At 43.6% G+C, this 13126-nt stretch overlaps 1 protein-coding gene across 1 annotated transcript in view; it reads right to left on the bottom strand.

Moving 5' to 3' along the window:
* Positions 1-1915: 1915 nt before the first annotated feature.
* Positions 1916-13126, bottom strand: part of Prdm6 (PR/SET domain 6) — a 102251-nt gene continuing 91040 nt past the window's right edge. The window contains exons 9-10 of the mRNA XM_055622831.1: positions 9043-9219; positions 1916-2310 (exon numbers count right to left, since the gene is read on the bottom strand). Coding sequence (XP_055478806.1) covers positions 2196-2310; positions 9043-9219 — 292 coding nt within the window. The 3' untranslated portion in view covers positions 1916-2195. The remainder of the gene's footprint in view (positions 2311-9042; positions 9220-13126) is intronic.

The following is a 13126-nucleotide window of genomic DNA, read 5'->3' as shown; positions in this document are numbered from 1 at the left end:
CCCAGCCACCTATTTGAACTTGGATACATGAGCATTTGCCCCTATTGGAGCTGATCTGTCATTTTCTCCAAGGTGTTGGGTCTATACGGCTGCATATTATTTTCACCTTTCCCGGTCACACACACTGGCAAGTGCCTCCCTTACTTACAGGAGGGAACAGTGAAACCAGAAGGCGTCCCCACACGCCAGAAAGAACATTTGACTGCCATGACAAAGAGGCAACAGAAACTGGGAGAAGACTCCAAGTGAATGACTTGAGGTGGGCAACAGAGGCCACCAAGTTTATCTTTGTGGCCACAGTACTAGCCATTGTTATGATTACAAACACAAACACAGTAAACAAGACTCTATCTTATTCTATCCCAAATGAGGCGGCTGAGTGCTAAGGTACAGAGAAAAGGTGAACTTAAAAAGAGAAGAACCTGGGCTGGAGAATGGCTCGGCAGCTAAGAGCATTTGCTGCACTTGTAGAGACCAGAACTCAATTCCTAGCACCCACAAGTTGGCTCACAACCTCTTACTCCAGTTCCAGGGAACCAGACGCCCTCTGCTGGCTCCTGCAGGCACTGCACACACATGGTACACAGACATTCATGCAGACAAATACACATAAAATGGATAAAATAATAAAATATTCTTAAAGAGAGAGAGAGAGAATAGAGCCTTTTGGAGGACCAAATATATCATAATATGTTAAACTAGATCACTCCTTTCAGAAATTAGTTCCTGTGTGTATGTGTGTGTGCTTCTGAAGACATTGAGCAAGTTCAAAAAACGAGGCACTCCTTCAAAGGTCATGCTTAGCCATCAAATGACCAAGGAACCTGCCATAGAATTACTACTAAGCACACGCTTGGGCTGTTTATGAAAACTAGCTGTGGAGTAGACTAAGGCTGAGTTTCCAGTGGGTGCTAACGGACCAAAAGCCGCCTGTGCCATCACTTGTTCTCAATGCCAGGTAGGCTCATAGACCTTGATCCAAGGATGTAGAGCACCATTGCTGAGCTGCCACAAGGCCAGTGCATGCAAGTGAGTACACAATTCTTTTCCTTTCGATTAATCAATCATGAGCGAGGAAAAAGTGATCCCTATTGATAACAGCAGCTATTCGTGGCAGTCTGGGCCAACCCACCCTTCCCTATGTTACCTTCCCACAATGTTTTCCTGTCTGGCTGATTTTCCTCCCTATTCCTGCAGCACTGAGATTGCCACATTCAGCAGGGAGGGAAGGGGCTTCTAGAGCTCCCGAGTGAGGAACCTGCCGGTGGGATTGGCTGTGATTACTCACACATCTACCTCCTGCCCAGAAACGATGACAACAAAAATCACTTGAGGCCTAATACCTTAGATTCAGCCTCAGACCAAAGAACTTTATTTCTGTTTTCATTTTCTTAAGCTAAAATGTTATTGGAAACAACATTTTCTCAACTAGCTGCTTCAGAACAATATATTGTATTATGAAGCTTCATACACTTTTTAAATGTTTTTGAAATCTGGATAGGACAAAGCGAGTCCTCCATGTTCGTCCTTTGAGTCTGCATCTGAAACCATCTTCTTCCTTTTCCAGCGTCAGTTCCAGGCTGTGGGGGATAAGGAGCCAGATGAAAGTGCATGAGAGGTGAAACTATGGGAATGGGCCAGCTCCGAGGCTGCAGGTGACGCCTTCAGCCAGGTTCTTGCTCGGGCCTCAGCCTTTCTTGCTGGGGTCGCCAACATCTGTGGAGTCAGGCCTAGACAGGGGCAAGGCCATACAACGGGTGTCCTTGAAACATGCTACTACCAGAAAAGGTGCGACGAGAACCGAGTCCCTGTGCGTTTTCACTTACAACTGTGGGCAGAGGAATCCTCCCTTTGGTATTAAATAACAGTTTTCTTTTCTTTTTCTTTTTTTTTTTTTTTAAAAAAGCTTTTTAGAAATAAAGCAAACACATGGTTGGGACTGGAAACGCTAGCCACATCCCAGGTGAGTTGTCCACGGAAATCTGTCTCATCCCTAGTCATAAATAAATAATCTCTTGCCTGGTCTGACTTGCACGCCAGGATCAATATCTCTTAACATCTTACTTATTTTATTACTGCTTTTGGTTTTCTGGGACTGATTGAAAGTTGTTCAGAGGAAATCTTTGGTTTTGCTTAAGTGTCCGTGACATTTAATCATGACTTTCCTTGCAGTTTAATTCCAGCCAGTCAATCAGTTAATCCACTTCGATTGACTCTGGGCTCTCAGTTATTGGCTTGCACTCATTGGGCATCCGCTGGTGTCGGCTCAGCTGCGTGGCCTGTGTGAAGCTCCTCTCACACCTCTCGCACCTGGTGGAGGCAAGAGAGAAAATTGAGACCAGGGACGGGGGCCTTCGGGGTGATGGGCTTCCTCTCATCCCGACTAATCAGAACAGACACTCCAAAGTGGCTTCAGATTTTACTGGCTCAAGAGGTTTAATTGGTGGCTCCTTCCAAGGCCTGGATGCCTGGGATGGGACAAAGCCCGTCTGATGCAGAACAGAGGGACCTGTCAATAGGCAGGGGGAAGGTGATTTCTCCAGAGAGCCCTGTCCTGCTGCAGCTCTGATCACTGTCAGTTCAAATAGATAAAGAACAAAAAGAGATTTTTAGGAGTGAGCCATCAAAGCAGCAGCTTGTCTGCAGTTTTCTGCTCTGTAACCCCAAAGAGAAATTGATGACAAATAGAATTTCACCTGCTGCTAATTTAAACCCCAGAATTCTACTGCCCTCGGCAACAACAGCCAAAAGCTGATCATCTCAGAATTTGGAAACTCATGGAAGCAATGCTTTAGACTTCAGGGACCATGGGGGTAGGGCAGAGAATGAAGGTGGGGGTGGGAGGGGTGGGCAGGGGTGGGGTGCGAGGATTAGGTGTGGGCAGCTGATTTTTTGCTAACTCTAATTACAATGTCACAGCCCAAGCAAATTTAGGGATACAATAATTTCTCAATCTAGAGTTTTGCTGTGGTGAAAATGGGATGACTCAGAAAAACTGGGAATAAGGGTGCTGGGGTGGCTGAAGATGCTCAGCTCTATAGGAAGAACAGTATATAATATACACGTGTGCCCGGTGTCTGAGGGAAGAAAGCAGCCATCGTGCCTCGTGTACCTCTCCTTTACTTCAAAGAAAGACTGTAACCCAGAGAACCTGGGCCAGTTCCTGGCTTCCACAGAACCCGCACTCTAACCATGTGGTTAGTGAATGGAGTGAAAACATAACACACACAGTCTTGTGGAGGCTCTGATGTTTCTGTGGTTGGTTATGTGCACCCGCATGCACACACACACACACACCCCGTGTGGCAGCAACCTGAGTCAACAGTGACTCCCCCATCGCCCCCTTATTTGTCTGAGTGACTTTAACCGTGGTCAGTCCAGGCAGCCACAGTGGACATCCTTTCCTATCACTTCTTCAAACCTTTGAGGGAAAAGGCCCTCAAGAGGAGCTACAATGACCTTCTTCGAATAATCACAGAACTCTACACTTTTGGAGGCCTGGCACAAGCAACCTGGAGAGAGCCTATTCTCCTGCCACGGACAAGGAAACCACATACCCCATTATATGGAAAGTATTCCTTTTTTTTTTTCTTTCCTCTTTAGTAAGCCGTGTATGGAATTAGCTAGAGAAATAGAGCACACTCATCCGCTTTGGAAATTCTCAAAGGCTTGGGAATGCTGGGAGGCTAGAGTTGAACTACAACCTTCCCAATGCTGTGACCCGTTGATACAGTTCCTGATGTCGTGGTGGCTCCCAGCCGTAAAATTATTTCTGTTGCTCATTCAAACCTGTGACTCTGTTACTGTCAGGAATCGTGACGTAAATATCTTTTGGAGATAGAGTTTTGCCACGGGGTCGCTACCCACATTTGGGAGCCTCTGCTTCAAGGTTTCCCGGCTCCTGTACCAACTGAGTGTGTCAGCATGAAGAAGTTGTGTTTCTTTGATCGTCTTTCAGGGAATATTTCTAGCAGCCTGCTCCACTGCTAAAAACTGCACGGTGATCTTGACAAATGCATAATGTCAGCTTTAATGTATCAGACCTATCAGCTCAATGAAAATAACTCAGAAGTATTGATCACCTAATGATTTTTGGTGTATTCATTAACGTCCACGGGCACCTCATCCCCTCTCCAGAGCTCCTGGAGTGCTGATGACACGTTAGCGAATGGCTGATTGTTTATTAGAAAACTGATTAGTTGCTGGATTAGTCCGTTAAGATATACTACCTTCCGCTGCTAGACAAACTTTCAAATTATTATATTTCTTTTTTTAATTTTGAAGCCGTAGGATCAATTTCAGAGAGAGCAAAAATGATTCGAACAATTGTGAGGAATGACAATTTACCTGGCTGTGCCTTCGCCCTTCTTATCCTATACATTAAAATGTGAAGAATTCACGCACAAGAAGCCTGGTGCTTTGCACAAGGATGACGTCTGTATCTCTGTGTGACACTCAAATGTCCACCATGCTGGATGAAGACAGCAAGAGAAGAGTCATATTCTTCTCCAGGGTTTGCTTAAATGGCTCAGTGAGATTTCTGTGCATAGAGCGATCTGTTATAACCATCGGAAAATCCTCCCCATCATATGGGGCGCACCAGAGGACCACTCCCTTGCAAACAAAGATCACGTCTATTCTCATCTCCTCACCAAATAGGAGAAAAATAACATGCAGATGTGGAGAAATTACTTGAATTTAGATCCTACCCTGAGGAATTCCCTCTTCTTGGGAAATACAGATTATTAGACAAAATATCTATGTGGTTTGGGAATGATAAGGATTTGTACAGTTGAGGAATAAAAGACACATAGATATAAGAAATTTCTATTTTATAAATAAGACTGGGGTTTCAATTTTATATCCATCATCCTATACTCTAGATGAGAAATCTCTACAAAATGTTTTCACAGCTTTATGGAACTCATCCGAAAGACCTACTCCATCAAGCACCTGGGTTCTGGGAGGTCAGAGGAGAGCTTCAGCTGTGCTGGCATTTAACCCTGAATTGCAATGTTGTGCCTTCCATCAGCACGGCACTGATGTCACAGCCTTGAAGGGAACATCACGGACACATGCATTCGGAAAGTCTTCAGCAAACAGGAAGTTCTCAACTTCCTACAGGTATGAGAATCCGAGTCAGCCTTCATTTCCCTTTTCAGTTTGACATCCTTCTTTTGTAACTGTGGTGGCTGGACGACATGAGTTGAAACATCACAAAATTATGTAAAGTTCTTTTACTCAGGAAATCTGCAAGAATCTTTCTGTGTATCTGTCATGTGCCATGAAATACTTGAACAGGACCGAACTGCCCAGGGCTTCATACATGGTAAATGCTTGCTGTGTATTTTCAGATTTGGTTTGATTTTGTCTATGTCCTGCTTCAGTATTGGACATATTTTAGAATTTTCTTCTGTTTCTTTATTCTGAGCCAAACTCCCTTTATTGAAGGCAAAAACATCATGATGCGTATTCTCCCTTGCTTCTAAAAATGGTGAAGGTGCGTCTCCTCCGGCAGGCCGTGGCCTGCACGTGCAGCTTCTGAGGTCGAAAAGATCTTCTACCTCCAAACCTTGGGATAGTTAGCACAAGACTGGGAGACATGAGTCCTCATCGCTAGCCCTCCAACGTCTTCGCCGACTACCCTTCCTGAATACAGTGCCTAGCCACTGCTGTTACATGAAATGATCTCTTGCTTCTGTTCCTTGTATCCCACGACTTCAGTCTTACACAGCAAGCTAAAAGCCAAAGCATTTAGACACAGTCCTTTTTTGTTTGTTTTCATATGGGATGCTTTACCTTAGAAATTTCAAGTCTTCTGCCTAGGTTAGCTGTTGATGGGCTCAAGGTCTATCTAGAATTTAGGACACAGGTTCTCAGGGGGTGGGGGGAGATTCCAGTTAATCAGATGTGAGACAAAGCCTGCTCTCTGCTTGTTCAGCCACCTTCGGAGGCCAGCAGTCTCCAAGTCCTTCCCGCCAAGTTCTGAGCCCCAAAGGTAAGAATGAAAAACGGGCTATCCCTGATGCAGGAGGCTCGGTCTCCACTCACCCTGGAGATTTCGAGAAGACCTCTTGGATCAAGAGGACAATTGGAAGATGGAGCTATGGCTCATCTACTTGGAAGCTGCCTTGGGCTTACAGTTTAGGTTTGTGCATCTTTACAAGATTCTTTTCAGCCTCTGCAACATTGTTTAAGCCAATGCCCATTAGTTGAAGTAGTAAAATTAACTGTGGTGGTGAAATCATTTTTATTGACTAATCTGCAACAAAAAGTTTTTTTTTTTTTTTTTTAGTGTTTGTTTTATAAGCTTGTAAAAGGATATCTTCATAATATTTACAAATGTCCATGGGTTGGATATCCATGGGCTGGGTTAGAAGAGTCTCAAACTCCTTTGCAATAGTACAACCCTGAAAGGCCTTGTATACACTAAAGGATTTAGCTTTCCATTTCCTAGAAGATGTTTAAATCTTGCGCTTCCAAAATAAGCATGTACTCAGCTCTCCTCTGGGCATATATATTTGATCATTTTCAATGCCCAAAACAGGGTGCCATGTAGCTATTTTGCTAAAATCAAGAAGAAATCAGACTAAAACAGGCAGATAGAATGTTATCCCACCATCTGGCAGCTTCATGGTCTTTTTGTTTGGTTGTTTTTCCCAGATGAAAGCATGAACAAGGGAACAGTACTCTTGGAAAGGAGGGGAACTACAACCACGAAAGCACCTCAAATATTAATCTCATGAATTAAAATTAAGTTAAGGTGGCAACTCTATTGGAAACACGACAAAAACAGGATGTTAAAGAAAAAAATTGAGTGGAGTCAACAAGGTTACACATAAGTAACACCTTAACATTAGTAGAAATCTATTTCCCATCTTGACCCTGAAACCGCTTCAATTAATTACTAAAATCTATTTACACTGCAACAAGATAAAAATCAATCTGATTCCTGGCAATGAATCCATTTGGTTACCCTCTCTAATATAAGGGTCCTCAGCCCTCCTAAGCTCTCTCAAAGTGGTACAGGTTCCTCCTACCTCCAGAACAGCAGCAAAACCAGAATCTGTAACCTCCTGGGAATCGGACCTGAGTATGATGACAACATCCATCAGGAAGGTCACAAACATCCAAGACAGGGATTTTCTATGATAGGGACAAGCCAGCTGGCCCTTCTTTTTGAGAAAGGTGTCCTCTTCAAGCTATTGCAGCCTCCAAAGACAGAGGTTGGTTAGTGTACAACAAGCTTGAGCTTAGGCATTGCCCTGTCCCACGCAAGCCAGAAGACTTTATGTAGTAAACAAGCACAGAGACAAACATCAGCACCATTTTCACTAGTAATGCAACCAATCAAACCATTAAGGAAAATAGTTAACGATGATGGAGCAGATGGAAAGATGGCTCAGCAGGTAAAGGTGCCACCAGGCCTGACAATCCCAGTTTGATCCTCAGGACCCACATGGTAGGAGTGAACCAGTTCCTACAAGTTGTCTTCTGATCTCCATTCATAGATCATGACACATATATGGGCGAGCACACATGTGCACACACACGCACACGCACACACACACACACACAAATAATTAGTTAAATAGTTAATTAATATTTTTAAAGGGATGGCAGATAGAGATTAAAGACAACAGTCTTTTTTGAGTCCCTCCCTTGGTTGACAGAGCAGGGAGGCAGGCAGGTCTCAGACTACCAGGATACCTGGCCTCAGGATGAGCACAGCATGGCAAACTTCTTGGCTGTGACTGAGCAAGGAGTTTAGTCTCCTCGAGCCAGAGTCACTTCCTGTTATGCTTGAGCTTGTTCAACGGAAGATGAACATGGCTGGACATCTGTGTTTTAAAATTTTCTTTCACACGTAGGGTAAGCTAGTATAGCAAATGAATAGAAAGTAAAGGCACCAAGAGAAAAAGAGGTCATCAGTCCAACTCTTCCGTGCCCACCAGCCCGGTACGTGCAGGTTCCAACCCTTTCTTTGCTGTCTGAACTACGAGAGATAGCTTCTTCTCCCTTGTATGTCTGACAAACTCCTGCTGATCCTTTGACATACATGCTAAACATTGTGTCCCACACGGATCTGATGGTCAATTTCTTTGACCCTCCTCCACACTGTATATGCACATCTTATTATATTCGTCATCCCGTGGCATAATATTGATTGGGCTTCCCCTTGGCATGTAAGTTCTTCAAAGCCATGACGGAAAGGAGCTGGGTCTCATTTACCTTTGTATCTCTTGTGCCTAGCAGGATGACCAATGTCAATGCAGTCATTTATTTTTACTATATGAACACATATGGATGGATGGATGGATGGATGGATGGATGGATGGATGGATGAATAGACAAATGGATGAGCCATTTTGCGTAGTTCAAATGTATGCTGCTTTGATGAGTGAACTGTATGCTGAAACACAATCTTGCTCAAATGTCCTAACCCACATTCTTTGTATACTGAAAAAGTCAATATACCCTTGGTCTCTGTTTTAATTTTCATCAACCTTGTGATTTTAAACTCCAAAGCTAATGCTAAAGAGCCCCAAGTTGTCTACTATGATAGGTTCACACTCTAATAAATGAGAAGAAACAGTCAGTAGAATCCTGAAGGGTTCACATTCTCCAAGAGGATTATTCAAGCATCCTAAACTATGACCATTCCCCTCACAGTGATGCGAGCTTGCTGATGGCCTTGAGAGCTTGGCATAGTTCCTAAATAGAATTTACACTCAGACCCACAGGGATTAGAAAGACTACTAAAGTTAGTCATTCCTGCTTTCTTAATTCACTGATGAGAAAACAGGCCCAGGCGATCACCTCATGTCTGAAACTGTAAACTCCAAGCCAGACCCAGTGTGTGGCTTTCCTGGCTTTCTTTTCCACATGTCAGCCATGAAACCCCAAAGAACCTCTTGGAGCCCAGACACTGACTTTATGAGTGCCTTCTCTACCAGCTGAGCTGAGCTTGGCAAGGTGTGAGCACATATCTGCCAGCTCCCAAGAGAAGAAAAAGATGGTGGGCAACTGGCTGCTACTTACTTGAAGGGCTTTTCTCCAGTGTGAGTCCGGATGTGGTTGTTGAGAGTGGTAGCCCCAGCAAAGGCACGGCCACAGTAGCCACACTTGAAAGGCCGGTCGCTGGAGTGAGTGACCACGTGGTTCCTCAGTTCTGATGGCTGAGAGAAGGACTGGGAGCAGTGGCCACACTGGTAGGGTCTGAAACAAATAGAGAGTGACTGGTCATGGTTTCCTACATCAGTCAGCATGTGAGGAAGGGGCTGTGACTCCGGTGACATTCAACACTCTTTAAAGACTGGGCTTAGAGCTCTGGCCGCTGAGTTCCGCTACTTGTTGCCACAGGAACATAATTCACAGGGCCTCCGAAACACATCAACTCAAAGACAAGCATTCCCTTCTTGAATTAATCATACTGTTTCAAGAACATCTATTTGAATGTCTTGATCTCCCCACCGGCAAATACCATCCTATTTCTGTAAGCTTTACAGACGTAAGTAGGAGTTAATTAAGCCAAACAGTACAAAAGAAAAAAAAAAACACAATTGTCTTTTATAGTTCCATAGAATCCTTTACTTTTCAAAGTGCTTTAAAATCAATTATCAGGTTTAATCTTTACAGTAATCCTCTGAGTGGGACAAGGAAAGCAGTTGCTATTATCAAGGTTTTGGCACAGACAACTGAGAACAAACTGTCCTCACAGGATATGAGCCATTGATGCCAAGGTCATCATAGGGTGTTTGAACCTTATTCCAAGTGTCAGGGAAATATGTGGGCAAGTGGCCAAGTTGCATGCACACTTTAATAAATACTAAACTGCCTTGGGGGCTACCCAGGATGAACCCAGACCTGCACCAGATGTGTCTCTTTGAAAAAGAAATCCTGACTTCTTACCTACCCTAAATATTTATCAACTGAGTCCTGTTCTTCTTTTTTTTTTTTTTTTAAACCTTCCGGGTATGTTGAGTGTCTGCATGTATGTAAATCACATGTGCATCTGTTATGCATGGGGGCCAGAAGAGGGTGTTGGATCCCCTGGAACCTGAATCCTGAATGGTTGTGAGCTGCCATGAGGGTGCCAGGAGCCAAATCCAGGTCCCCTGCAAAAGCAGCGAGTGCCACTGAGCTATCCCTCCAGCCCCATCAGTCTTGTTCCGGAATCTTACCTGCTCTGCTGAGTCTGGTTGCAAATGAATGACTTAAGGCAGCAAAAAATGACAAATGCCACTGTGCTCGCAGGGAGGTGACTGTGATGCAAAAGCCAATGGGAGGAAGTTGTGACAAATACCTGATAATTAGCGAGATTATCAGAGCACACCCTTCCCAGCTGGTGAGGAGTAAATCAATTTCGGGTTTTCATAAAACATATTAAAATTCTGTCTTGTCTCCGGAAGTTCTTCTGCTTACTCAGGCAGAATCCAGTGAGTGAGAGAAAACCTGAGGACTTGTCCCTTTTCAAGGCTATTTCATGTCATCCCCTGACAGGGCTCTGATTTGTTTATCAAATTTTTTGTTGGAGAAATGAACAATCTGCCTTGAAGGATCTTCACTGCCTTCACTAAGCCCTGGTCTGCAGCCCCGGCGTTGTTGGCTGCCTTTAGATCGCCAATGGTGAAGGCAGACTTAATTGCTGTATCTTTAACAAATACAGAGGCTCCAGTGACCAGACACCAAGCTGAAGAGACAATGGTCATCGAGCATGTACAACAATTCAGTTAAGTGCAGAATAAAGTGCACCTTCTCATTTGTCAACTGAAGTGCTTAATTGTGGCTCCTTGCCTCACTGAACACAAATACTATTATTTTACTAGGCTTCAGCACACTGAGCACTGATTGTAGAATTTTTTAGCTTGATTAATAGTCCAGCATTGGTCAATAACTCAATACTATACAATTTTAATTACTTACATTTAGAAATCTATCTAACTGCTCTCAAACAGGTTTCAAAGAAAAACATAAGAGTCCTTGGAAAGGAGTTTATCAATCTTGACAAATTACACATGCATTTTATTATAATTATAAAATAATGCTTTGAAAGCCATTAAAATCACCTACAGAGGAAAATATCCTCCTTGAAAATCTATTCTTGGCAGTAAATGTTGACCTTAAAAAGAGTTCTCAAAAAATACTTCTCTGGGGATGAATTTTTTTTACATGCTATTGAGGATCATAAACAAAATAATAAATTAATATATGCTATATTCACTGACAATTGATTTTTCTAATAGTGAAGGGACCATTAACATTTATTAGCCTCTGGTTATCTATTTTTAATAGCTATCACTATAAACAATAAGCCACTAAATAAAACCAATTAATCTTTTCCCTTTTTTTTTTCTAGCTCTTCTGTCAAAAGTTGGGGTGATTTATTTCCTGCAGTCAGAAGTCAATCCATCCTTTTTATGTCACCAGTCACAGAGGCAAAGACTCAGAGAGCAGATGAGAAAGGCGGATGGTGAGTGCTGTCATCGGGGGGGGAAAAAGGGGTGAAAACTTGGGGCATCATTTCTGCCCAGGACCAGCCAGGGACTACTTGCTAGGGACTCAGTGGCCTCTGTGGAACAGTCTTTAAAAGTTAGACAGACAGACAGACAGACAGACACACACACACACACACACACACACACGCATGAGTACAGATGGGTACCTGTGGCTGTCATCAAACTCCCTGAAGCTGGAAGCTGGAGTTACAGTCAGTTGTGAGCTATCCGATATGGGTGCTGGGAACCAAACTCGGGGTCTACTCGAAGAGCAAGTGCTCTGCATCACTAAGCTGTTTCCCCAGCCACTATGGCACAGTGTGAAAAACTATGTGGAGCACAGCTTGGCCAAACAGGTGCCTGGAACAGGAGAGGTGAGTCCACCTCAGCCTCAAGGTCTAGTCAGCGATGGGATGTGAGCAAAACACTCAACTTCACTGACCTCTGTTTTCACATCCACTTGAAAAGGGTAAGTCCACCTGGACGTGCTTTAACACACCATCATATTTTTCTCCTGCTTTGGTAGAAATGACCAATGTTCTCCCCTCCCCCCAAGAAGCTTGTAAATCATAGAATCATCAGTGTGATGCCACCGTGCATGATGGTTGCAGCTAGCTTTCTCCTCCTGCCCCCCCCCGTGAAACACTCTTGCTCCTCCTCCCTTCTCTGTCCCTGCCCCCCCCCAGCACTGTATATACTCTAAAATATGAACAATCTTAATGCTTTGGTTAAAAACCTGAGCATTTGAGTAACAGGAAAATCTCCTATCAAAATGTAGGTATGAACCTTGCTTTAGTAAATTTCACAAACCCGAGTTATATCTTTTCATTCTTGTAGCATACAGTGATTTCAGGGCATTTGCTGACATTCAGCGGGGCAGAGGGTCTGCATCGACAGTGAGTTCTTGTTGTTGTAACGGTCTCTCTCAGTCTAGAAACGTATGGAGTCACAGATACAAAAGTTGTGCCTCAACTACACTGCAAGACCTTGTCTCAAAAGCAAACAGTAACAGAAGATCCGGGAATGGTGGCACACACCTTCACTTGAGAGAGGCAGGGAGATCACTGTGAGTTCCAGGCCAATCTGTTCTTCATAGTGAGTTCCAGGATATCCAAAGAAAACAAAACGAAACAAAAAAAAAATCCGCAGAAGGTATGTAGTGATGTTCTTTCAAGCTTTATGCTCTTCTATTTTCAGAGCTTCCTTTTGAAAGTGAGTAAAAGAGGCCAGATCTGACATTATAGGCCCATAAATACTGGGGGACTAATACAGGAAGATTGTAAATTCAAGATCTGCCTCTGCTACAGAGCAAGTTCAAGACCAGCCTGGTCAACTTAGTGAAACACCACCTTTAAAAACCAGTGAAAATAGCTGAGAATGATAGGGTACTCCCTTAGCAGGAGCAAGACCCTTGTTCAGTTCCCATCTGAACAAGGTGGAGGAAAGGGAGAAAATGATCAAAAAGCCATTTTAAAGCTGATTGTAGTTAAGGACTTGAACACAGATATAGGAATGCATTAAAAACAGAAACAAGGAGTAAGGCTGCCTAGAAAGTGTCTTGGCAGATTACCATTTCTTTTGGGACAACTGGCCACGGGAGTGTAGAGTGTGGGTGCATATTTCTAAAG

The sequence above is a fragment of the Psammomys obesus genome, unplaced genomic scaffold (genome assembly GCF_907164565.1).
Source record: "Psammomys obesus unplaced genomic scaffold, mPsaObe1.curated_primary_1811, whole genome shotgun sequence".
In the NCBI taxonomy this organism is placed as follows: domain Eukaryota; kingdom Metazoa; phylum Chordata; class Mammalia; order Rodentia; family Muridae; genus Psammomys; species Psammomys obesus.
This window is presented reverse-complemented; position numbering and strand designations above follow the sequence as displayed.